This window comes from Carcharhinus amblyrhynchos, chromosome 1 (assembly GCF_965287045.1).
Source record: "Carcharhinus amblyrhynchos chromosome 1, sCarAmb.v2.hapA, whole genome shotgun sequence".
Taxonomy (NCBI): domain Eukaryota; kingdom Metazoa; phylum Chordata; class Chondrichthyes; order Carcharhiniformes; family Carcharhinidae; genus Carcharhinus; species Carcharhinus amblyrhynchos.
Window position 1 is genome coordinate 73,092,557 of NC_137324.1, and position 27,292 is coordinate 73,119,848.

The 27,292-nt window shown below is 39.7% G+C and overlaps 1 protein-coding gene across 5 annotated transcripts in view; it reads left to right on the forward strand.

Moving 5' to 3' along the window:
- Positions 1–27,292, forward strand: part of mtus1b (microtubule associated tumor suppressor 1b) — a 144,097-nt gene that overhangs the window by 5,349 nt on the left and 111,456 nt on the right. For 4 of the 5 annotated variants that reach the window (XR_013886460.1, XM_080186903.1, XM_080186887.1 and 1 more), the window contains exon 2: positions 21,780–24,144. Coding sequence is in view for 4 of the 5 variants with exons in the window: in XM_080186903.1 (XP_080043029.1) it covers positions 21,976–24,144 (2,169 nt within the window). In the remaining variant the exon portion in view is untranslated. Of the gene's footprint in view, positions 1–8,017; positions 8,374–21,779; positions 24,145–27,292 lie in introns of those variants that run through there. The other variant, XM_080186894.1, reaches the window with a different exon arrangement.

Genomic DNA, 27,292 nt, shown 5'->3' on the forward strand with positions numbered 1-27,292 from the left:
TCTTAAACAACGGCGTAACATTAGCCGTTTTCCAGTCTTCCGGCACTTCCCTGGAATCCAGCGACGTTTGGAAAATAACCACCAAGGCATCCACTATCACCTCCGCCATTTCTTTCAGAAATGAGTGGTGGGGAGATTTGTGCTACAGTAAACAACACTGCCTTGTTAGTAACTATATGGTTTCCTTTGTGAGTACGTAAATCCTATTTGACCATTTGCAAATACGTATTGCAGATAAATTTATCCCATTTATGTACTTATTCACATTTCCATTAATCCAATTCTTCTCAAATTGTAACTCCGACATTAATTACTTAACCTGATTTTTATTGCCACTGACTTTTTACCAGACATGTTTACTTCCACTATCCACCCCCATCCCTTCACCCTTGATGGTTATCAGGAAAAAAAAATCCCAGACAGCCCATCGGACAAAGGATTTTTGATTATTGGTGATCAGTTTAAACCTCAATGGCCTCTGCTTCATTGGGAGTATAAACCCTAGTTGCAATTGGTGCTATCTTGAAGCTCAATTTAATTACACTTCAACTCCTCTGCAGCATATTTCCCATATCTTGTGCTGTGGAATGAGGTGTTGGTGGTGCACAAACTCCAGTACTGTTCTCAGTAATGTGACATCCTGGATACTTGAGTATATACATACACACAACAATATAGTTACACCTTATGAGTCAAGATAAATACATCTATATTACAACATTTTTTCCATTGGTTGAAGCCTATATGGTTAAACTTAAACTTGTGGTAATTTAGTTTAATTACTTAACATTATGCCATTGCTTGAGTGCCGAAATGTTGTGCAGCCTCTTCTGTGCGAATGCACTTGCTGCAATCGGTCTTTGGCCTAGCAGCACTTCATCTTCAAATCTGCATTATGATTTCTGTAGTGTGTTTCTCCTTCAATCACTTAGCTGCCTTCTGCTAGTTTTGCTCATTTCATAGTTCTCTTGTGAAATGTTCCAGCATTTATTGCACTTTTATTGCTGTCCAGTAAATTATTCTGACTTCATAAAACCCCTACTGTGCAGAAGGAAGCTATTAGGCTGTACCGATTCTGACAGAGCATCTCACCCAGGCCCTATTGTGTTGCCCTGCTAATCCCCAAACCTATACATCATGGGATATTAAGGGACAATTTAACATGGCCAGTCCGCCTAACCTGCACATCTTTGTACTGTGGGAGGAGAACATGCAAAACACAATCACTGGAATTGAACTCTGATTCCTGGTGTTGTAGCCATTGTGCTGTCCTTCAAGTACATGAGGTATTAAGCTTATCTACAATTGAATAATTTGCTATCAGAACTCAGTACTATCTTTTTTAAGTTCTTTGATGCATGCTGCTCATGTTTTGAACTAAGGCTCAGGATCTCCCTCTTGGATTCTTCCTTTGCCAACTGTACAGAATATGGTTTCTCTTTCATATCCTCTGTTCATTACCTATGATGGATGACTTGTGACTCTGGCAATTGGCTTTCTCGTTGTTTGGGTACTCCTGAGCTTTCAGTTTGGTTCTATTGATACTTAGGGCATTGGTGAGGCCGCAGCTGGAGTAGTGTGTGCAGTTTTGGGCGCTGCACCTGCGCAAGGATATTTTGGCCCTGGAGGGAGTGCAGAGGAGGTTTACTAGGCTGATACCGGAGTTGAGGGGATTGAGCTATGAGGAGAGGCTGAATAAACTAGGCTTGTACTCGTTAGAGTTTAGAAGAATGAGGGGAGATCTCATTGAGACGTATAAGATGATGAATGGGATGGATAGGATAGAGGTGGAGAGACTCTTCCTGCTCAAAAAAGACAGTAGGACTAGGGGGCACAGCCTCAAGATAAAGGGGAGGCGGTTTAGAACGGAGTTGAGGAGGAACTTCTTCACTCAAAGGGTGGTGAATCTCTGGAATTCTCTGCCTGTTGAAGTGGTGGCGGCTGCCTCGCTAAATATTTTTAAGAAGCGGGTTGATGGGTTTTTGATAAGAGAGGGGATTAAGGGTTATGGGGAGAGGGCGGGAAAGTGGAACTGAGCCACAACAGATCAGCCATGATCTTATTGAATGGCGGGGCAGGCTCGAAGGGCTAGATGGCCTGCTCCTTGTTCTTATGTTCTATGTTCTTATGTTCTATGTTCTTATGTTCTATGTTCTATGTTCTTATGTTCTATGTTCTTATGTTCTTATGTTCTTATGTTCTATGTTCTTATGTTCTTATGTTCTATGTTCTATGTTCTATGTTCTATGTTCTATGTTCTATGTTCTATGTTCTATGTTCTATGTTCTATGTTCTATGTTCTATGTTCTTATGTTCTTATGTTCTTATGTTCTTATGTTCTTATGTTCTTATGTTCTTATGTTCTTATGTTCTTATGTTCTTGGTGAATCAATGGTTGTTTTTGATCTACGAAGATCAAAGACTCCCACCATCTTATCCAACCCTCAAGATACATTTGGACCAAATCTTCCATGCCTCTGTTTGCAGGGCTGCTTTGAGTTCATGTACCTCCATCGTGGCTTACTGATGGCTGTAACACTAAACAAATACTCAACCCCAGAATAACAGGACTATCTGTTTCTGTGACTTAAAACATGTAATTCACATTATTCCTTTTGTCTACTTCTCTGATTTGTCATTTCTGGCTTTTGAATCTACTGCATATGTCAGCAACGTGACATTTTGTCTTTCCTTGGGTAGCCATTTTCTTAATTTTCTCAGCAAAGTTTGGTCTAGTCAATATTCTGTTTGTTCTGGCGTAAAGATTTAGGTGGGCTTATTTCTCATCCCTGATTGCCAATTTCTTTAGGAATGGTTGCATCTGGACATTCACTGTCATTGTAAGCCTATTGTACCATTCAAACCCTTTTCATGGTTTGGTTACTTTTTTATTTTTCCCAATGATTAGGCTTTCCACAGTACTTCAGTTTGATCTGTATGTGGGACATTTCCATTTGGCTATGAACTTATGGTTGTCAATAGCTTTGACACATTGTTCCTTATGGTATGCATTCGTTCTTAGCAATTTCACGGCACCATCCTGTTGCCTTCCCCTTAACTGAATTCTAGACATTTGAGTAGTTGACATTTTCAGTTAGCAACTCATTTGGTCATGTCAAGAACTGTTATATTGGCTAGAACATGCTTCATCAGAACTTTGTACTTGAGACTGTGCACTCCAAATTGTTTCCTTGAATTTACTTCTGTTGGCTTCATTTGCAGGCTCAACTGGTTCATTGTCCAGCTTTGCAATTCATATTGGTGGATTTGATGGTTGACCCTTAAAATACTGAATGCCAAACTGCCCTTTTTGTGCTTCTATCGTATTCATCCTGAGTTTATATTGTGCATTTGATGTGGTGGACATTTCATTTTCACGTTTACATTTTTCCCCTCTGGTGCTAAGTAGGTTTTTTTTTAACTTGGGATTTATTCTGATAATGCTTGGGTTTCACTCCTGTGGTCTGTTGCTACTATGTTCTGTCTTGTGGTTCCTAGGAGTTGATCAATACTTTGAGACACCAGCTGACAGCCAAGTCAACTTTTCCAGGTATCACCAAATGATGTGAAAAGATGCAATGTTGCATTGATGTATGGACAGTCCTATAATGGTGAGTATTGTGGCATCCTGTATACATGTGCACGACAATGTAGTTTAAGAAGGCCACAAGGGAGATGTCCCTGTGGACTTGGTGGACAAAGCTTCCTTATGAGAAGTGGTCAGTGGATTTTTAAACCTGCTGTTTAATCCAGGCCAGTGTTGAAGGTCCCAAGGTATAGATTATCTAGTTGTGAGCCGCATGTCACAATCGAGGGGTTTGATGTTAGGAAAACTGGCATTTGGCTCAATAACTACAAATTTCTGACTCTGGATAATATAAATCACAATCTTGTCTGAAAGTTTTCTTTATATTGCAAACGAAGGATATTCAGCTCCTTTGCTTTCTTGGGATATACATAAGCATTTGATCAAATAAATGCTTCTTGCTGATGTGGTGAAAATGTGACAGCAAATTCTCCCAATGCACCAATGGCAGTTGTCATCTTCTATATTTTACTTTCATGTGAAAGTGGACTCAGGCCAGCATCTTTCTCCTGAAAGATAGCACTGCAAATTCTGTCTTCATGGCAATGTTAGCTCAGATGAAATGCTCACTTCAGTAGAATTCTTGCAATGCAGGAGGAGGTCATTCAGACCTTCGAATCTACACTGACCCTGTGAAAGAAGAGCATTTTATCCAGGCACAATTTCATGCATTTGCTATAGCTAATCCATGTAACCTACACATCTTTGGACTGTGGGAGGAGATCAGAGCACTGAGGAAATTCAGTGATTGGTGAACATACAAACTCAACACACTGTCACCCAAGGTTGGAATTGAACCTGGGTCCCTGATGCTGTGAGGAAGCAGTGCTAGCCACTGTACCATCGCACATAGACTTCTGTACTAGGACTTCCAACTATGATTTTAATCAAAACATGACAGTATGTTAGTGTTCACAAATTGCAGTAGTCCAATTAGAAGTTGCTGAGTCTCTTTGCACTTCAGCATCCCAATTTCTTTTAACTTTGTCATTGGCAATTGTGCCTTCAGATTTCTAGACCTGAGTATGCTCGTGTCTTGGAGGCATTTTCTACGTTTATAAATGCAATCTGTGTCCCTTCACTAAAAAAAAAATCCTACCTCACTTTTCATATTTCTGTGCATTTATTTTGGCTCATCTTGTCAGATTTTTGAATTCCTTTTTTTTGAGTCCATACTCAAACTATAAATCTGAAAACTAAACTCCTCTCTCTCTCCACCCACTGAATACTTGTTCAATTGTTGCTTCATCCCCTTTTTTTGGGTAGCACAGTTCTAACTGCCAGCCTTGTATTTGCATTCCTTCTTTTCTTGAACACTGCTTTGCACCTTTAATCTGACTTTGAAGGTACTTTCCAATTTTTCAATTACAATTTGAGCATTCCAAACTGCAATAAACCCACAAATAGACTCTGTTTATAAAATCTAAGAGCTATACTTTTTCAAATTAATTGCAGCCTTTATTTCCAAAGCAGCATTCTCAATTTTGTTTATGGGATGTGGGCATTACAGACTTGGCTGAACTAAATGGCTTGCTAGATCACAAGGTTATGAAAGAATCAACCATGTTATCATGGGTTTGGAGTCACCTAAGCCAACTTGGTAAGGATGTTAGATTTAAAGACATTAATGAACCAGATTGCATTTTTATGATCAACAATGGTTTCATGGTCATTATTAGACTCTTCCAGATTTATATTGATTCAAATTTCACCATCTACATGATGGGATTCAAACTCAGGTCCCCAGAGCATTGTCCTGGGTCTCCGGATTATGCACTGCATCCAGTTCTGTTGATCAAAGTGGATTAGTGATAAAATAACACCTAGAGTGTAGTCTATTGTGAAGCACATAGTAACAAACTTTAGGAACATGGTAAGATCGACATAATTGGCAGATAAAATTGGAGAGAAATTCAAGTGAACTTTGGGAGGATGATAAAGGCAATGTAAAGTAAATTATGTTAGTAAAGGGAGTACAAGAATGAAAATGTGTACTTGTCCTTTTTTAAAATTTTCTCAAGTTGAGAAGGTTTTAAATCATTTTTGGGTTTGTTGATAGAACCAGAGTGGCACAGTGGTTAGCACTGCTGCCTCAGTGCCAGGGACCCAGGTTTGCTTCCCAGCTTGTCAGTGTATGGACTCCACATGTTCTCTCCATGTCTGTGTGGTTTTCTCCCAGTATCTGGAAAACATGCTAAATTATCCCTCAGTGTACCTGAACAGGAGCTGTAGTGTGGCAAGTAGGGGATTTTCACAGTAACTCCATTGCAGTGTTAATGGAACCCTTTTTGTGACAAACTCAAACTTAACAACAACATATCAAGGTTGATTAATTTGGGAAGATGAAATAGCAATTCATTCAAGTAGTATCTGTTGTGGTGACCTTGACTGTCTTCCAGCTGACCTGGTTAATGACATAAATCTCAACATCAGGTTAAAGTCCAACAGGTTTATTTAACCTGATGTTGAGACTTCTTACTGTGTTTAGCCCTGTCCAACGCCGGCATCTCCACATCCTGGTTAATGTCGCCAAGCAGAGACAAAGTATGTGTTGAATATGTATATGTTTGCAGTGTACTGCACGTAATTATGTGCAGCACATGTCAAAAATAACTGACAATGATTACTTGTAACTTCACAAATTTGGTGAGGGCTTGATCAGTCTAAAGCTTTTATTCTGAATGGTTTGAATAAATTTTCAAATTAGGATTCTTTTGAGAAGTGACTTTGATATGGTGTCTGCAGTGGTCAATTATTTGAAGTTAGAATATCTCATGGATCAAGAATGCATGTATATGATACATTGACCATTAGGCATTCAAGGAATTTGGATTATCTGAAAAGGAAGAACATGTAGGGCAACAAGGAAAAGGTGGGGGAATGGGACTTGGTGAATTTTTGCTTCAGAGTCAACATAGATATGAGGCCAAAAGATGGCCTTCCATGCTATAACTATTCTGATTCTGTGACTAATTTGATTTAATACCCAGCCTAAGTCTTCAATTTTAGAGTTGATGTTTGTGTTGCTAGCATATTCAGTTTCATGAACACGTTTGCATGATTTGCTATTTACCCTTGGTACTGGAAGTTGAAAACTGCAGTTGATTTCTAGTGTAAAAACATTTGAGAAGATACCACTCGCTCAGAAAGGACAGTAGGACTAGGGGGCACAGCCTCAAGATAAAGTGGGGGGCGGTTTAGAATGGAGTTGAGGAGGAACTTCTTCACTCAAAGGGTGGTGAATCTCTGGAATTCTCTGCCCGTTGAAGTGGTGGAGGCTACCTCGCTAAATATTTTTAAGACGCGGGTTGATGGGTTTTTGATAAGAGAGGGGATTAAGGGTTATGGGGAGAGGGCGGGAATGTGGAACTGAGCCACGACAGATCAGCCATGATCTTATTGAATGGTGGGGCAGGCTCGAAGGGCTAGATGGCCTACTCCTGCTTCTATTTCTTATGTTCTTATTTTATGTTTTTATATCATTTAAACTCAGGACTACATAGGTTGGTCAAGTACATGGGACATAGGTATGCTTTAAACTTGCATCCTAACCTTTAGCATGAACGTTTTAGTTAACAGGTTAGGTGAATCTTGCATCACCTGTATTATTGGAGGCATTGAAGCAAATTACTGTTGTAATGTGGTACAAGAAACGCCTTTTTAATAGGAGGTTATTTCTACATCGGACCCAATGGGCTGTAGCAACATTTTGCATTGTTCAGTAACAGCTAGATTCATTTCAAGTTTAAAGCTTCGAATGATTTGTCAGTAACTACAGTAGAATTAAGATGGCTGTTTATCAGCTGGTTGTCATCAAAGCAGATATACTGAAGTATTTATTAGAAAGTTTTGATTGCAATAATGGTGAAACTGAAACTTAGCATTGTTGTAATTACTACTGAAACTGCTAGTTTTTGGAGCCCACACATGCAGATAAATACGAAAACCAAAAATATGCCATCATTGATTCACTACTCAGGACCTCCATGAATCAGTGGGAATGTTTTCAGAACATTCCTGAGGCTGTCTGCTGTCATTCTGGGAGCGTGCTGCCATAACCAAATTCCAAGTTGAGCACTTGCATCATATTTGTCAAGCATGTTTCATCTGACAGAGCAGGTTGATTTGATGCTGGGCTTGGGAGAAGATATTGTTGTTAGACTGCCTTTCTTGCCACCAAATTTGGAGCACTGCACTTCTCCAGTACTTTGAGGTGCCTCCTGCAAGTTAGAGATGATTGTAAGGCTCCAATCCCTACATTCTGAGGGAACAACTTACCGGTGCTCTGTGTGCATTTGTCTAAATGTATCTTGCTATGCAACAGTTAATACTAACTTGGCTTCACAGATTAGACACTCCTATTTTAGTGACGAAAGCAGCTGGTTGCTTCTGCTGCTGGATTTTGGCTCAGTTACTTGATTGGACCTTGAACTGCCGCACAGGAATATAGTATGTTTGGAAAGCGCTAGTCTGCAGAGAAGTGTCTGCAGATTTGTGATGAAGGATTGCCAAGACTTAGCAAATGCCACACTGAGTGAATGCCTGCTCTTATTGCTGCATGGCTGAGTTAATTTACAAAAGAGAGAACACTCCCATGAGAGATGCTTTAATACAAACGGATAGTTTGGTTTACAGTGGAACTCCACTTTTAGAATGTCGCAATCAACGCAACAGCTAAAGTCAAGCTGCAGAATAATGAATGTATTCAGTAAGGAACTGGCAGGCAGAGGAAGCTTTCATTGACTTTTTCAATGCTGTCATTCCATTATATGATGTATGTTTTGATGGTAAGAGTGACTTTTATTCTATTGGTGTTCCTCCTGGTTATAAATGAAGTTGTGTTGCTCCTAGTATGTTGCAGTTCTGATTCCAGACCACTTTCGGAACTGGAAAAATCATAAATGAAAGGTTACGATAAGACTAATTTTGGAATGGAATCTGAGTTGTAGTGTCACAGTGACAAAGTTTGCAGACAACATTATTTTAAATCGTTTGTCTCAAAACAAATCTTAATTGGATTAAGGGTGAGAAGGGAGATTTGAAATTTGGAGAATTAACTTTTTGTAACTAGTCCCCAGATGGAGGATTTTTCCGATATTTCACTGAGGGTGAATGAAAGCTAGCTATATCTATTAAATTAGCGTTAAATAGAAGGCTCAATCCTAAGTCTTGCTTAACCTGTTTTAAAGGCAACCATTTGTTTGTCAGATTGGAGAATCTTTGGGATGTTATCCAAACCTAAAAATTGAAGAGGCAGTTTTTTAATTTCGCTGGACAATGTAATATAAGTAAGACTAATTTTTAAGTGGTATGGAAAATTTTGGCTGTGAATCAAGCCAAGCAAAATAATATAGTGAAATAAATTGTAATGTGGTCAACATAGTCAAAATTTAACTGCACCTTTTACTCAGCCTGTCTTAGTTTGGACAATAAGTTTTAGGATCATATTTTACTAAAATAAACATTGTTTCTTTGCAAATTTTGATAAGGATGAGTTGCAGTAACTTTAATGCTCCTCTTAGCCTTTAGGATGTTATATAGTATTAATACTGTTTTTGGTGGTTGGGTAGGTGTTTGGTGACATTTCATGTTAGCTCATTGGGATAATGTGGCCAGAATTCATATAAAAGCAAGAAATTGGGACAATATTTGCATACAAATCTATGCAGGGCTTGATCAATGCTGAATGGATGGTGTCATCAGCCAAAACCAACTGTCCTGTGTAGTGTATACACATTTATTACTCGTGCGTATCACTCAAGGCCTATGTTTATTGTCCACTCAAATTGCCACTGAAAGAGTATTGGGTGAGCCACCTGTTAGTCTGTATGGCATAGGTAAACCTCCTCGGGCAGTGTTCCAGTATTTTGACCATTATGGAGTGAATATTTCCAAGTCAAGGCTTGTAGTTTAGATAGAAATTTGAAGGTATTGGTGGTGTCATGTTCCTGCCTTCTGTATAAATTTGACAAGGTGGCCTTTGTCCTTTCGGGCATGATAGAGGTTGTCTGTTTTAGGTTGACTGTGGATAAGTCAAGATCTTGAATAATTTTGAAAGGCAATTGAGGATGATGAGCTAAAGAAAAGTGTATGATGCAAATGAGAAGTAATGAAGCAAAAGGGTAGTATGAGAACAGATGGTACTGTTAGCCAAAATAAGGGAGTTCAAAAGTTTTCCAGAGTCATTCTAATGAGAGGTGAGACTGATTGGGATCAAAAAGATTCTACATGGGCACAGGGGGTAAAAAAGACTTTACATGGGGACAGAAGGTGAAGCTTAAGTATGATACAAGTACTTAATTGCATCTGATTTACCAAGTGGAAAGTTACTGAAGACTTGAAAATGAAAGTTGTGCTTAAAACATTGGAGGTGTGGAAACATTGCCCTAGAATGGGGTCTGGGTGGGATTGTGGTTGGTGAAGACTTGATGGGCTGAATGGCTGCCTCCTGCACTGTATGATTCTATATTGGTTGAGTTATTGGAAAACCATCTTTGTGAAAGGCTGTTTTTCAGACTTGGAGGAAGGTACAGATTGGGATTCCTCTGGTTAGTCCTAGAACTGCTTCCTATGAACTATAATAATTACCTACCTTGACGTGAATGTGTTGGATATTTTGCTATTGAGAAACTGGGAAGGAGAAGGATAGTGATGGGCAAGGACTGGTGTGCAAAGAATAGTTAAGGGTATAGGAGGTGAGCACATGGCAGGTATAATTTAATGTGGAGGGACTTGAGGGTTGAGGGGCACAAATTGTAGGCAGGACGAAAAGAACCTGTGTACATAGTAACATTTAAGGCCGAATATGTATTTTGTCCAATTCTGACCATACTTAGGGTCTGAAGGCATAGAGAGGGTACAGAAATGACTTGCAAAGCGAGATGCTTGGAGAGATTGAAGTTGGGTTATTATCAGATGGTTGAGAATTTAGAACCGTAGAAACCCTACAGTGCAGAAAGAGCCCATCGAGTCTTGTGCTGACCATAATCCCACCCAGACCCTACTCCATATCCTTACATATTTACCGACTAATCCCTCTAACCTAGGCATCTCAGGACACGCAATTTTAGCTTGGCCAATCAACCTAACCCGCACATCTTTGGACTGTGGAAGGAAACCAGAGCACCTGGAGGAAACTTGGGCAGACACGAGGAGAATGTGCAAATTCCACAGACAGTGACCTGAGCTGAGAATCAAACCAGGATCCCTGATGCTGTGTACCATACCCTGAGAATTGATAGAAGTGTTCCTATAGATAGGAGAGAATTTATTCCCATTGGAAGGGTCAGGAATCAGAAAATAGTGACTGAGCAGAAAACACCTTTACTCCGCAAGTGAATATACTGCTTGAGATTGAACCTGCATCCACCAGGATTGCCTTTTGAAAGGGATTTGGTAATTGTGAAGAGGAAACATTTGTGGAGCTGCAGGGAATGAGTCAACAGCACTGAAGGATGCCAGTGTAATTTTTATTGTACTTGGTTACATATTGTTCAGTAATACATTAATAAATAAGGGTAACCTTTTACTAAAAGCATTGAATTATTTAGCCCATTGTAATGACCTTTGACAGTTTTCCTTACTGCAGTTACTGAGTCAATCAACCTAAACAAACTCTATTCAAAGAAACCCAGGGTGAAACACTAAAATAACAACAGCATTAGCCAGGATTAAAACAAATAGTTTAGCAGTCAAGTTCAATTTCACTGCTGCAATAACAACTGGGACTGCTGGTTACAGACAGCTGCACCAGTGTATATAACTGACAGCTAAAACAAATCCTGCACAAGAAACATCACACACCTTCCTCAAAGACACTATCCTATTCTGCCATATGTCTGCCCAATGCACCAACTGTCCTTTTTGAAGTTCAAGATTATCCTCCTTGCACTTGATGTTTCCAATCTTAGCACCATATTGCAAATTTTGAAATCGTGCCCTGAACAGTCTAGGTCTTCTAATGTACATCTGGAAGTACATCTGACCCCTAAAGATCTCCAAAGCAAGCCTTCCATGATTTAAACAGACACTTATCACTGCTGTTTCCTGTCACTCAAGCACTTGGATAAGAAAATTACTACTTTTTATTCCATGAACTAGTATGTATGGCACTGTCAAATGCTTTTTGAAAATCCAAGTTATCAAGCACCTTTTGCATCAGTGGAACATAATTTTCCTTCAGTGAATCCATGCTGGCTTTCTTTATCCTGCACTTGTCTCAGTTATCCCATACTAGTTTCCAGAACTTTCTCTGCTGCTGAAGTCAAACTGACTGCCAGCTTTATCCTTGCACCCATCCTTTCGAACAAGATTGTAACATTTGCAATTCTCCAGTCCTCTGGTATTACCCCCATGTCTGGGGAAGATCATCACTAGTGCCTCTGCAATTTCCACTTCCCTCTGTTTTTGGATGCATCTGATCCAGTCATATACCTTCTTTTTGGTAAAGAAAGCCTTTCCAAAATATCTCCTCGATTGCAAATTCTTCGAGCGTACCAGTTATGAATATCATCTTCCTTTGTAAAGATTGATGAAAGTCTCATTTAATATCTGTTACTTCTCTCTCTGCCTGTACATTCCTTTATTGCTCATCAGCCCTCCTCATCTTTTTTTGTTATCTATGCTTAAAGAAGATCTTGGGATTCTTTTCATGCTCTTTGCTATTCTTAGTTTTTTTCACTTCCTGTCTGGTCTTTCTATAAGCCCAGTTCTCCATTGTACTTTCTACCTGACATCTGTTGTGTATGTGCATTTCTTCCTCTTGATCTTACTCACTATCATTCTTCTCATCCAGGGTGCTCTGGATTTAATTCTCCAATCTTTCCCCTTCAAGGGAATATAAATTTGCCTGCAATATTTATTTATTTATTTATTTGAAAAATTATTCAGTCACTTTCGTTCCTGCCAACATTTGATTCCAACTCCTAGAATTGTAGATCATGATTTAAAACCTCTGCCTGACCCAAAGCATTCTGCACCAAAAGTTTGACCATCCTGCCAAGCAAAACACAGTTGGAATAATCTCACCAATGTCTCATGGGGACATCCTTGAACTCCTGTCCCTCCTTAACCATACTGTGGGTGTACCTACACTTTGATTGCAAAAGGTAAAGAACACAGCTCACCAGCACCTCTGGGGCAACTGGGCATGGTCTATAAATGCATAGAAGCAGAAGAGCAAATCCTTCGAGCTTGCTCTGCCATTCATCATGATCATGGCTAATCATATTCAATACCCTGATTTCCCTCCCCGCTGCCTTATTTCTTGAGCCTAATTCCTTCTTGAAATTGCAAGGTTTTGGCCTCAACTACTTGTAGTGAATTCTACAGATTCATCATTCATGGTGAAGTTATTTCTCCTCATAATCTTTAAAAAGGTTTACCACGTATCCTCAAAACATGACCCTTAGTTCTGGACTCTCCACTATCAGGAACATTCTCTCTCAATCTAGCCTGTTAATTAATCCCCACCCCCCACCCCCCACCCCCGTGAAAAACATTCAAAAGGATTATTTAAAAGCTAAGTTTTGAAACAGCTGAGAAAGTTGCCAACCATTGCTCTACACTGAGCTTGAATTTTGTAAAAGCCAAGCCAGCTCTTCTACAATAAGAAAATTATTTTTGTCTCGTGATTAGATTCAGCTGTGCAAATGCCTTTTCAATAAAACTTTAATGTAGTTGTAATTAGGATTTGAAGAGAAACTGCTTCAAGTAATGTGAAAACCATGGTGCACATGCTTAAGTAGAGCCTTTCAATTTCTCTGAAATCAATGAAATGATATCCTGATCTCCATGATGGAATCATAACAGAAAATCAAATGATGGCCACCCAACCCAGAAATCAGACCAACAAGGCCGTATCATAAAAGGTTCAACCAATAATATGATTCACAATTCTGGCCCTTCAATACCTTTTTAATGCTCTTTCATATGCTTCAGCTATTCACACTACTTTTAGAATACTATGTATTTCAATGGACCAGCAAGTTGAGTTTCTTAATTCCATAAACAGGCCTTTTTTGAGCATTGGCACCCAGTTCTGGGGCAGATGGGACCTGCACAAGGAGGATGGGTTACTCCTGAGTAATTAAAGTTGTTGCGGCAGGGGAGTGATTAATCTAGATTGGGAGAATGGGGACCCTGATGGGCAATTCAGATGGAGAAAAGAAAAATTAGAAGTGGGGAGATATATTAACTGATTAGGACATTGTCTACTCGTAACTCTATTTATATTGATACTATTGTAAGTCATTAGATGGAGTTTGAGTAAGAGGGAATGGCTTTTTCTTAAAAGAAAAGGTCTATTTAGTGGATTAACCCTGAATTAGTCGATCTACTCGAGTGGATTAATCCACTCTTAGATGAGAAGCGGAGGCAATCAGTGTGCAGACTAAAGACTGTGACCATCCAAGTCGGAGTAGATTTGACTGCTTATGGAGCAAGAGGCCTCATCCTTCCTGGCCTGCTTAAGAAGTTGAGGTTGGTCAAATTGTCTGTTATTTTGAAAGCTGAAACGTCACTTGGATCAGTCACCAGGTTGAAATTGATGCTTGTGATTAACCAATGTCCTGTCACATTGTTTTGTCTCTGTTCTTTTTGAGAAGGATGTTTGTCCTGCAGGCATCAAGAGACTCGTGTGTAGTGCAAGAAGCCAGTTCATCTCAATACTCCAGAAATATTTCTCATTACTTCTGGAGGTGGATATCTACCGGAGGTGTGGTAGATAGTGAGGAAGGGTGTCATAGGTTACAGGGAGACTTGGATAAGTTGCAGAGCTGGGCCAAGAGGTGGCGGATGGAGTTTAATGCAGAAAAGTGTGAGGTAATTCACTTTGGCAGGAATAACAGATGTGTAGAGTATAGGGCTAACAGTAGGACTCTGAATAGTGTGGATGAACGGAGGGATCTAGGTGTATGTGTACATAGATCCCTGAAAGTTGGGAATCAAGTAGATAGGGTTGTTAGGAAGGCATACGGTGTCTTGGCGTTTATTGGTAGGGGGACTGAATTTAGGAGCCGCAGCGTCATGTTGCAACTGTACAAAACTCTGGTGCGGCCGCACTTGGAGTATTGTGTGCAGTTCTGGTCCCCACATTATAGGAAGGATGTGGAGGCTTTGGAGAGGGTTCAGAGGAGGTTTACCAGGATGTTGCCTGGTATGGAGGGGAGGTCCTATGAGGAGAGACTGGGATTTGAGGTTGTTTTCATTAGAAAGAAGGCGGCTACGAGGGGACCTTGTTGAAACATATAAGATGATTAGAGGTTTAGATAGGGTGGACAGTGATAGCCTTTTTCCTCGGATGGAGAAAGCTAGCACGAGGGGGTATAGCTTTAAATTAAGGGGTGGTAGTTATAGGACGGATGTCAGGGGTAGGTTCTTTACCCAGAGGGTGGTGAGGGATTCGAATGCCCTGCCTGCTGTAGTTGTAAGTGCGCCTAGTTTGGGGGCATTTAAGAGGTCCGTGGATAGGTTTATGGATGGAAAGGGATTGGTTTAAGTTAGAGGGTCATTGCTTTTTAACTGGTCAGCGCAACATCGTGGGCCGAAGGGCCTGTTCTGCGCTGTTATGTTCTATGTACGTGCATAATGTCTCCTGAGGTCCAGCAGCAGCACGAGTAGATCAGATGTGTTGGCTTTGCCCCAGGCAGTTAGCATTTCATCACCACGTCTTGGCTCTGGTGTGGTAGAGATGTTGCCAGTCATTGTTACAGTCAAGAGTGATGCTATTTTGGCATTGGTTATGGGTGAGTAGTTAGCTGCAAGTTTTTCATTGGTCTTGGCTATTCAGATGGACACGTGGGAGGCAGAAACAACCAATCATGACAGCATTTGGTTGAAAGTCTCCAATTTCTGGAGGACATGATCTTGAGTTTTTTGGATGCCTGGAGTTAGAGCTCTATGGACTAATATTGGAATGATTATGGCACTTTTCTGAAGAGAAATGAATTCCAAAGTGCATATGGGGTTGATTTTAGGCACGGATTTAGAAAGTGGCAATGTGGCTTTATGTGGATTTCTACTTGCCCAAAGCCCATCTCTATGGCAGTGCAAATCATGAGTCTTCTATCTAGGTAGAAATAATTCAGTATTCTTAAAACTGCCAACTTAGTTTCATCTTGCAATTAAGTATTCTAACACTTCTGATTTGGATTCATAGTCAACCTTTAGCACCGCTGCTCTGATCAATTTACTGATGTGAATATCTTGCACCTTCCCAGTAAAACAACCTGAGCAGATCATGTTTGTTCCTCTCTTTTGGTCCCCAAAAACCACAGATCTTGGTCTTGTATTTGTAACTGTTTTTGAGCGCTTTTTATGGTCTTCTCAACCTATTAAAATTGCAGCTAGGGTTCTTTGGTTTGTCAGACTTCTGACATGGCCTTGGAAGTTGGTGCAATGTACCTGTACCATGTTTTATCCAGATCGGTACAGTTTAATGTATCTCAAGTCTGTTTACAAGATATTGGTTAAAATTTTGGGCATGGGGGAGGTAAACGTTCACAAATTGAAAGTCACATTATAAAAAAAATTAAGGCAAACTAGTGCCTGATTACAGATAAAGGCAAAAATGACATGCCAGAGGTGCTGTCAGATGCATGGATGTCAGGTTTTGATGGATCAAGAACCTGGATTGTTTTCAAGAAATGGTCAAGTGAAAATGTATTGTTTACATTTTAAGGAATTTTTTTCCCTGTTGTGCTTTTGGTTATAATGTTTGATGTTATAAATAGGGACTACTTGAGAGCATGCTACACATTAATTGGAAGTTGCAAGCCAGTTAACTGCCTCTGGTTCTAGGTGAAGACCCAAACCTGTTCCTTCACCTGAAATCCTATGATAGACCATCAACTTGTTGCCAGCACTAATTGCCATGCATTCAGTATCTTTTCTGAATTAGTGAAGTACTTTGTGCTCTTGAAACAGAAGGGGGGGGGAAAAATAAGCAAATTAAGACCATGTTCTGCAACAGCTGAAATGTGACTCCAATAAAATCAAGTCAATTGTATGCAAAGTCTGTTCTGAAGTGATGGTAGTTATTTCCACATGCATTTAAACAACCCAAATGTCTGAAATAAGTTCATAGTCATAGAATTCCTCTAGTGCAGAAGTAGGCCATTTGGCCCACTCGATTCACTGATAAGAGAATCACCCAGGACCTCCACCTTTATCTTCACAACTTCTCACATTTACCATGGCTAACTCATCTAACCTAAACTGTCCCTTAGTGTCTCAGGATGTATAATATGGCCAATCTACCTAATCTGCACATTGTTGGAAACCAGAGCACCTGGAGGAAACCCACACAGACACTGGGAGAATGTGAAAAGTTCAGTCACCGAGGCTAGAATAGAACCTGGGTCCCTTTCACTGAGGCAATAGTGCTTATGATTGTGCCACCCTTCTCTGTCCTTGCGCTTAATGTTTTTACAGAATTTTGTAAATCAGTCAAATTAATATTCGAATGGCATGCCATTCAAGTACTTATCAGGCAAATCTTTAATGTAATGATCTTTCTCCAACAATATTCCTCTCCCCCTCAATGGGAAGAGGAGCAACAGAGATTGAAATGATACGTTTCGAGGCCAAATCTTTCTTACCTAGGCTGTGTGGGATTTGCTTTTGAAGCCAAAAAAGCAAGGTCTCAGGCTACATTGTTTTATTTTATGTAGACGTTCAATGTAACACTGCAACTAAATTGGAGGTGGTGGACATTTAGACTAAATTCCTGAGATAGCTGTTGGACTACTTTTTAATGTATGCTCTCATCAATTTCATCCATCCCCAGAGTCGTGGGCATCCTGTGTGCTTAGTGAAAGCACTTATACACAAGAGTATGATTGATTTTAACCAGGCTGCGTTTTAAAAAAAAATGAAGTTTTATTGCATCATCTTGATTTAGAGTGCTAGTCATCTAATGCCTTCATACAGCTCTAACTACAATGTAGTCATGCCTGCTTCTTAATCCCTCAGTTCTTTAACTGCCCATTCAATTTCTTTCTTAAACCACTGTTTCTCCTTCCACCATGCTATTGAGCAACATGAGATCATTACCACTTGGTTTTATTTTGCAAAGAATCTTTCTCACTTTTGCCTGAAATCTTGAATTTATCTCCTAGTGCTGGTACCATTTAGACAAGCAAAATCTCTTCCTCTTGAGTATCTTAAATTGCTCATATCTCTCTTGTCTCCTCCTCTCTCTCCTTTAGCTCCAAAGTGAGCAACCTTGGCTGCTCCTAACCTAATTTTATAGCTAAATTCCCCACCTTTACAACCATTCTGGTAAATTTCCTCTGCACCCTCAAGAACCCTACCATCTGATGTGACCAGAACTGCATTCAATGTTCCATGTGGGGCTAAAGTTTGAGAAAGGCTCTGTGTAATAATTTGTATTCATCCATGGGATGTGCTGCTAGGCCAGCATTTATTCTCTACGTTTATGTGGTGATGTGCTGCCTTGAGCCATGGCAGTCTGGTGTTGTAGGAACACCCACAGAGCCAAGAGGGCATTCCATGACTTTCGTCCAGCCACTGAACTTATTTGTGTGTTCTGATGCCTCTATTTGAAATACCAAGTCATTAGTTACTAACCTCTACCTTCAAAGATTGATATAGATGCATTCCTCTCTTTTCTCTGCACTTTGTGCCATTAAGTGCATATTGAACCTCCTTTTTCCTTCTGTTAAAGTGCATCTACTTGCAGTTCTCCAAATTCCGTTGGCCACTCGTCTGCCCATTCTGTTAGCCTATGGTATGTTCCAGGTGATTCAAATCAGCCTCACGTTACCACTCTAGTTTGGTATCTTTGATATAGATTTGTATGGCAAGATCAAAGTCATTTATGACTTAGCAGTCCCCAATCTCTAAACCAACCACTTTAAACAACTGTTGTTTTTGGCCTTTAGCCAATCCGATTCCATAAGCCTCCATCTCTTTTTTTTGTGTGTCCTTTTGAATACTTTATTTAAAATCCATATAGACATCACCCACCACAGTCCTGTTACCTGATTAAATGAGTTGCTTGATCTGTGTTGGCTGTCCTTGTCACTTTCTGCTGTTTGTTTTTCCCTTTTTGGTTTATTGCTTTTAAATGCCTATGTAAAACTGTCCTGTATTTAGGATTGTCCATGATTCCAAAATAACAATTCTACTTGATTCAGACTTCTGATGGGCTGTGATTGGCTTATTCTTCATTAGCATTAAAACTGGGATAGAGACCAATAACTAGCTGTTGTAGGATACACATTTTGTGTAGGGTAATGGTACTTGGGACTAACCATCAAACCCCAGTTACTTCAGATGGTTCGTGGTGGTTTGCCAAACTTATGAAAGTTCAACTAACTCATGCACAGATGCCCAATTTTTGGGTAATATTTTCAAATCTGAAAGATTTATGGGATGTTCCTGCTCAAGATGCCAAAATCCTTACATGTGATGACTTTTATGCAATGGTTTACTCCCATGAGTGGGGGTGCTCTGTTACTTTGGCCCATGTCCAATCTTTGCACAAGTGGAAATTGTCAGGCAATGAGGAGAGGGCATTATCTGTATTGAAGTTGGAGAAAAATGACTGACTGGATTGAAATGGTCAAGGATGAGTTTCAAAGTCTGGCAACTGAATTGAAGTGTGGAGCCAAGATGAGACTCTGCAATGACTATTTGTTACTATCTAAGATGCAGATGTTTGAGATGGCTAAAATCCTGATTATATTTGTGTGCTGATGTTGATTAGCCATTCATACTTAATTGGATGAGTCTCTTTCAAAAGAACATCCTATTAAAGGGAACTTCGATTTCTGTAGTACCTGTATGAAGCCACTTCCTTAATCTGTTTAAATGACCATTCCACGGTAACCAGGCAAGTCTAAAGCTGTGGGTTTTTTGCTCATGGTCAGACCACTGTTCACTATATGTAGTGCAAACTTGCAAATGAGCCATTGTCTTGTTGAATAGCTTTGTGTTAAGCTTGCAAAGTGAGCAAGTGGCTTGGGCTCAACATTCTTGTCAATCTTGTCGTATATGGAGCTATACAAATGAGGAAACTGACCAGTGGAGAACCCATTAGCAGATTTCTCAATTGGCATGTCAAACAAGTGTGTAGCACTGCTTTATCTCTAGTGAATTTGTGCACCAGATGGAAGGTATGTACGCTTTCCACTTCAATATGCTATCAGTCCAAAAATAAGTTCTGCCTATCACAACTAACAACGTGTATGAATGCACTCCAGCTATGTTGACTGTGCGTCTCAATGATTGTTTGATTGTCAGCCAAAGAGCCCATTCCTTTGGTTGCAATAGGTAGAGTACAGACTGTACTGAACCAGCCTGTCACATGTAATTCTGTGAACAGGACTGGCTGAGGGAGTATGTTAATAGTGATGCCAATAATGCTAACTAAGGTAGTCAGTTTAACTCATAGAATGGCTCATCATGCTTGCAAGAATTGACATACATGTGAACCACCTTTGCAAGCAAAAGTACATTCAATTACTTTGGAAATTGCCTAGCATTCCATGTTGCTTGGCAACTAAATTGCTAACCAATCAATGCAATTGTTTGAAACTTTCTTTCATTTGTCCTGATGAATGCAAGACTTTTTTGGCAATATGCCTTTTCCATCAACAAAAGATGTCGGATGTTGCTCTTGGATGAGATACCTTTTTCTTACGTGCCCCCACTTGCTTTTGTGCTGGATATGAAGTATCTTGTATAGAGATAGCCAGTTAATTAATGCAAAGTATGGGCTTTGTCAGCAAAGACCTCTGAATAAAGTAAGAAAAAATTTTAAATTGTTGAATGTTTCATTGATCTGGACAGAAGTTGTGGATTTGGTTTGAGGTGGGCTGTTTCTCTTGAAGCTGAATGTTCCCACTTTGGGTTAGGAAGCAAATATGTAGATTGGAATAGGGGTCCACTTCGCCCATTAACCTAATGACAATAAAGCTTGTTTATATTTTCACTGAATAGTGGCTAGTAGTCCCTTGGGATCAAGAATGATTTGCTTCAATTGAGCAATGTTGTAAATGACACTGGGGATTTCTTTTTCAAGGAGCCTTTTTAAAAATGCTAAAAATATGATTTCATTTTAAAGTTGTTAAATATGGACTATTGATGTAAGTGTTTACAGTGTTCTGCCAAACAATTTTTGGAAGTATTGGGTCAGCAACTTTCACTCAAAGCTGTTTTAAAATCCTATGCTCAAAACAAGGCTATCGTTCGTAGCCACTGAAGTTAAGATTGGGGAAATTATGTTCAGTTACTTGAAAAATTAACTTATGATTTATGCATGTACTAGACCTGAATTAAGTGCAGATGCAAAAGCTAGCTTGATCAGTCATCAGTTGCTGTTTTACTCTAATTTCACACGTGAGCTTTTCCAAGGAAAGTACGCAGTTTTTAAATGGAAGATTCAAACTACTGTTCATGGGGATGCCAGGACTGGTTAAATAATGAGTTACATTTAGTGAATGTATGTTTACTTAACAAACATGAACGACTACTGTCACCAAGAAAATAAAAGTATACACTTACCCAAAACAACCGTGCACTGTATGTTTGCGATTTTAAAAAGGCAACTCAAAGATCATGTCTGATCTCCTATACTCCATTTGTTTTATTTACTAGCCTAATTAGTTGGAAATTATCCAACACCACTTAGCATCCAAGTTTTTATTTTGTGGAATGGGTGAGTATGATGCGGAGTGGGGGTCTGTGTAGTAATGGAAGTTTTTAAACTTCGATAGATCAGAGCCTTGCCAGCAATTGTGGATTGTTTGTGCATTTTTACTTTGTAGCTTGATAATTAATTCCTTGTTTACATTTTAAATATTTTCTCTCATTCACTTGCTTTTGGAGAATCTAAGGAAAATTTGTAATGTAAATCTTGGGGTGCAACTTCAGCACAAGCTGCCTGTAGAAAGGCTCCAGCTGGAAACGTGCTCCCAAAGAGATGATGAAACCCATTCTTTATTCTGGCAGGGGGCTTTGATAAGCTTATTAATGCAAGCTTTGGTTACAAGAAGCTCTTTTCTTTCTCTGGCAAGCTCCAACATTGGATAAATGTACAAGACTTATGAAGATTTCTGCACTTCAGTACTTTTCTAGCCTCAATGAAGCACCTCCATAATTAAGAAATGAGTAAATCCAGGAATAATTGAGGATGTGGCAAAGCTAACTGTTTTCTTTTTCTTTTTAGCTCCGGTACAAAAATGATGACTCATTCAAATGTTGATTCTTCAAGTCAAGAGTAGAACAAGCCTTGCTACTGGAGGGGAAAAATTGGTACAATTTTGTCATACTGACTTGAGACTAAAATTTCAGTTTTTCATTCTATGAAAGTGGTGTTATACACTGCTTCTGATCGCAAAACTGCTCTGCAAGGCTTGATTTAAATGAAATCTTTATTTAAAATGAGCTATCAAGCCAACAAATCCAGAGAGATGGAAGAGTCTTCAGGCAATGAGATAGAAAGCAATTTTCATTTGCCCCTTTTGATCAATGACCCCAATGGCAATGAAGTTCCTTGCAGCAAAGGAATATCTCCAGAAATGATCCATGTTACAACCCCATTGACTAATGGGAACTGTGAGTGCCCAGAAACACAGAGATTTTCTTTTAATATAGGTGTTGATGTTAAAGCGATTTCTGACCAAACAGCTTGTCGGCTGCATGGAATATATAGGCCTGAATTGGAAATGGCTCGAAATTATTCCTGTGATCACAAAGCATCTGTCGTCACCAATTCTCAAAGTAACTCTTCAGATTATCAGTGCAGCTGGAGCTCAAAGTGTTCTGCTACATCAACAGTTCAGGGTCAGTGTATGCCGGATCATAAGCAAGATCACATTGTCAAAAGCCAATTGCCTTGCAGAAAAGCCTCAGGTGACTACCTTGCAACAGATGCTGAAGGAAAGTTGAACACTTGTGACACACATGAAACACATCTTCAGAAGTCATTGGAGCATCGTGTTACGGGTGATGGATTGAAGTTGAGTATAATTAATAGTCCTAATGAGACAATGATGAGAATTACAATGAATATGGAAAGAAATTTGGGCCACTCAACATTACTATCTGAATCCAAACTGGAAATGAAGCATAGTAATATAGGCAGCCAACAACATGAATCTAGTGTGCCTGTTCTTGAATCATCTGTATTTTGTAATGATTCAGATTCTACTTTTGAATCCCAAGGTGAGAATGAGATTCTGAATACCACTCAAATTATATATCAACTGCCATTGGAAGCTAACTTCAATTCTGAAGAGTCAAATCAACGTGTCAGAGAGAACGCTGGAAAAATACTTTCTGAAAAACACTTCCACGACCCAAGCACGGGGCCAACACAGCACTCCAGCACCTTCAATCCAAATAAGAACTTCAGAGAAGTAGGTTGCAATCACTGTGTGAAACACCAGCCAAAAGAAACAGATGGACAGCTACCAATTATAAATGAACAGTGTGAAGAAATCAAAAATGAAATGGCTGCAACAGAAATGAGTGCAACTGAAGCTTATGAAATGTCAACAAATTCAGCAATGAATACCACGTTTATAGTGTTGAAGGACATAAATAATGATTCTCAATCTGAAATCAACAATTGCAGGCCTGACGCACAGGAACTTGTACCTGAAGCAGAAACATCTTGCCAAGGGACTGTAAATGATGAAACCTTTTCAGTCTCCAGTTCTCCAACTGTTCATGAACATGAAAATTCATTTTCTCAAACATCAACTCCTTTGGCATCCCAAAAAATGATTTTCTCCAGTTCACCATTACAGAATCTAACAGATTTATCTGATAGCTGTTCTGCACAAGAGTCCCCAACCACCACAATGCTGCAGTCAGATGCAAGAGATTTAGTGCAGAAACCAGCTTTTAAAATAAAATATTATGCAAACATGAAACCCAAATTATCCAAAGTAGAGATCAAATCTTATCCCAAACCTAATTTTAACAACATCAAACCCAAAGTTGTATCTCGAACTGAGCAGAAGTCTTCAGTGCCAAAAGGCAATGTGTGCCTTTCAACAGAAGTTTCATGTAAACATTTGCCAAAGTCTATCAATTTCATCTCCTCCCTTGATTCTCCATGTTCTCAATCTCCTGTACCAAATCACAAAAAGGAGCCACTTTCAAAATCAGCATCGAAAACAAAAGCTGATATTGTGAAAATCCAAAAGATAGTGTTTAGGAAAAGGCTCTCTGTAAATGAACCACAAACTCCTAACTGGATAGAAAACAAAACCTCAAAATCCAGTCGTGGTAACAAGCCTCGTACCAGAGCATCTTCGGTTTCAGCATTTGCAGGCGGAGCTGGAAGTAGAGTATCTGGTTCATTGCACTTCTCCAAGTCATCACTTTCTTCTGTGGGAGCGAATAGGGGTGAACATAAAAAGTTTCAATCTGATGGAATAGCCAGCACCAATTCACCAAACATTATTTCAGCTGTTGGAAAACCAAGGGTACGATGTCGCAGCGTGGCAGATGCAATAGATGAACGCTCAGTCAGTTTTAATCCAGTTTCTACTACTGCTTTGGAAAGTCTTCACACCGCAGAAGTAAGTGACCACCATGTTTGCAACCTATTTACTTGGGTAAAACAATCTTGCATGTTTTAGCAGAATTAACAGAACCAAAAATTCAGCTTACATTTTAAAAGTGCACTCATTTTTTTAGTTTATGGATCATTGGTAATACAATTTTTAACTTGGCTAGCAGTAGGGCATTGGATTTGACTATAAGGAGTGTCTACCATGTCTCTTGAGACAACAATATTTTTTTCAAAGATTTGGCAATAACTATTTCAACCCAGTTTAAATGGTGATGCTTTTTTCACAATATCCAAGGTTGCTTCTTAGATCAGCACTTAATGTCTAATCATGGAAGCTGCATGGCTTGTCTTGAGTTTTGGGAAATAACTGGGAAGGCAATGGCAGAGCAATTAGAAACTGATGGTGTAATTGTGAAAATTATGAGGATGATTTTTGGATTCATGGGATGGGCGAAGAGAAGGTAGAAGAAAGGGTTTAAAAAAAAAAAGAGGGATCTGGGCCAAAAACCCACTGAAGCAAGCTGAGAATCAGCAATATGTGAAACAATGGCCATAACTTTTAGAATAGCAATTTTGGAAAGAGTTTGAAACTTAAGGCTCTGAATTGCAGCATACACACTTCTCTTAAAAGTTATAACTCTGTCTGAGCACCAAGCATTATCCCTTTGGTCTGCACAGGAGGAGGCACATGACGTGTATGAGCAGCAGGAATCAAGTGGCTACCTTGAGTAGAGGGTGTGGAAGTAGAGTTGAGCGAAATCAAAGGGCAATTTTGTGTCCTTTTTTGCTTTGGCAGATGAGGCAAAAAGCTCCTACAAATACATAAAGGGCAAAAGAGTAACTAGGGACAAAGTTGATCTTGAGGATCAACAAGGTCACCTATGTGCAGATTCATGAGATGGGTGAGATCCCAAATGAATATTTCTCATCAGTATTCACTGAGAAAAGCATGGATGTTAGGGAACTTGAAATAACTAGTGATGTCTTGAGGCGTGTACATATTAGAGAAGGAGGTGCTGGAAGTCTTAAAGCATATCAAGTCCTGAGGATTTATCTACCTTGATGTATGTTCTCGGACATTGTGGGAGGCTAGGGAGAAAGTTGTGGGTCCCCTAGTAGAGATATTTGAAACATCAACAGCGACGGGTGAAGTGCCTGAAGATGGGAGGGTGACAAACGTGCCTTTCTTTAAGAGAGGCTGCAGGGAAAAGCTTGAACTATGCTTTTTTGAGTTTTTTGAGCTTCATCTGCAGTAGGTTAGGTATCCTGAGAGGGGATCTACGGGCATTTAGACATGCAGGACTGATTAGGGACAGTCAGCATGGCTTTGAGTGGAAAATCATGTCTCAAATTTGTTTGGAGGGTAATCAAGAAGGTAGATGAGGGCAATACAGTTTATATTGTCTACATGGACTTTAGCAAGGCCTTTGACAAGGTACCACTGGGTAGGTTGTTGTTTAAAATTAAATTTCATGGGATCTAGGGTGAGGTAGCCAAATGGAAACAAAATTGGCTTGACAGAAGCCAGAGGGTGGTGGTAGAGGGTTGTTTTTCAAACTGGAGGCCTGTAACTGACAGGTGTGCCTCAGGGATTAGTGTTGGGTCCACTGTCGTTTTTATTAATGATTTGGATGAGAATATAGGCATGGTTAGTAAGTTTGCAGATGATACCAAGATTAGTGGCATAATGGACAGTGAGGAAAGCTGTCTAGGATTGTAACAGGATCTTGATCAATTGGGTCAGTGGGCCAACAAATGGCAGATGGAGTTTAATTTAAATAAATGCAAGACGATGCATTTTGGTAGATCGAACTAGGGCAGGACTTAGTTAATGGTAGGGTGTTGGGGAGAGTTATAGAACAGAGATCTAGGCATGCATGTTCATAGCTCCTTGAAAGTGGAGTCACAGGTGGACAATGGTGAAGGAGGCATTCGGCATGCTTGGTTTCATTGGTCAGAACATTGAATACAAGAGTTGGGATGTCTTGTACAAGACATTGGTAAGGCCACACTTGGAATACTGTGTCCAGCTCTGGTCATCCTATTATAGAAAGGATATTATTAAACTAGAAAGACTGCAGAAAAGATTTACTAGGATGTTATCTGGATGGATTGAGTTGTAAGGAGAGGTTGAATAGACTGGTACTTTTTTTCTCTAGAGTGTAGGAGGCTTGGGGGATGATTTTATAGAGATAGATAAAATAATAGGAGTAAAAATCAGCTAGATAGTCAATATTGTTTTCCAAAGTTAGGGGAGTGTAAAATTAGAGGGGAGTGATACAAAAGGATCCACAGGCAACTTTTTCCTCACAGGGTGGTGCCTCTGAAACAAACTGCCAGAGGTGGTAGTGGAGACGGGTACAGTTTTGTTAAGAAAACATTTACAGTCACATGGGTAAGAAGGCTATTGAGGGATATAGCCAAGCGTGGGCAGTTGGGACATTTCAAGTCCTTTTTTTGAAAGGGTGGCATGGACAAGTTGGACTGCAGGCCCTGTTTCCATGCTGTAAATCTCTGACTCTAAATGAGAGAATTTTGTGGTGCAGGCATAGACCATTTTACTTAGTGAACCTGTTCTGCCATTTAAATGATCTGATTAGCCTTAATTCTACTTTCCTGTCTACTCCCATAACCATATAGATCCCTTTGTAGATCAAAAACCTGGTTAATTCTACATTGGAACATGTTTAATGACCCAACCATCCATGCTCTGAGCAAAAACTTGTCTCAGACTAATGACTGTCCAATTATATTTCTTCAGTTTTAAATCCTGGCAGTTGCTCTGGAGCATGTCAGTGCTGGCACTAAACGTGAAGCAAAAAGTAGCTTATCCTTCTATGTTCTCTCTCCACCTCTGCAATACCTTACCCAAGTACCTGCCAATGTTCCCATGGCTGCTAAATGTGGAAATCAACTATAGCACTTCCTCTCCCCCATTTTAATGCAAGTCAAGGATTAACTTGACCCACTGGTTTGTTGATGAGTATGTTGACCAATATTATTTACGAAACACAAGGCAGTTTTTATTTTCTGCTCAATGTGCCATATTTTTACAAAATACAAGCTATCGCCATTTGAGTGAGGTGTAGTGCATTTCCTTTCTCCAATATCTGCATTTGTATACAATGTTGGCTGCTGATTTATATTTGTATATA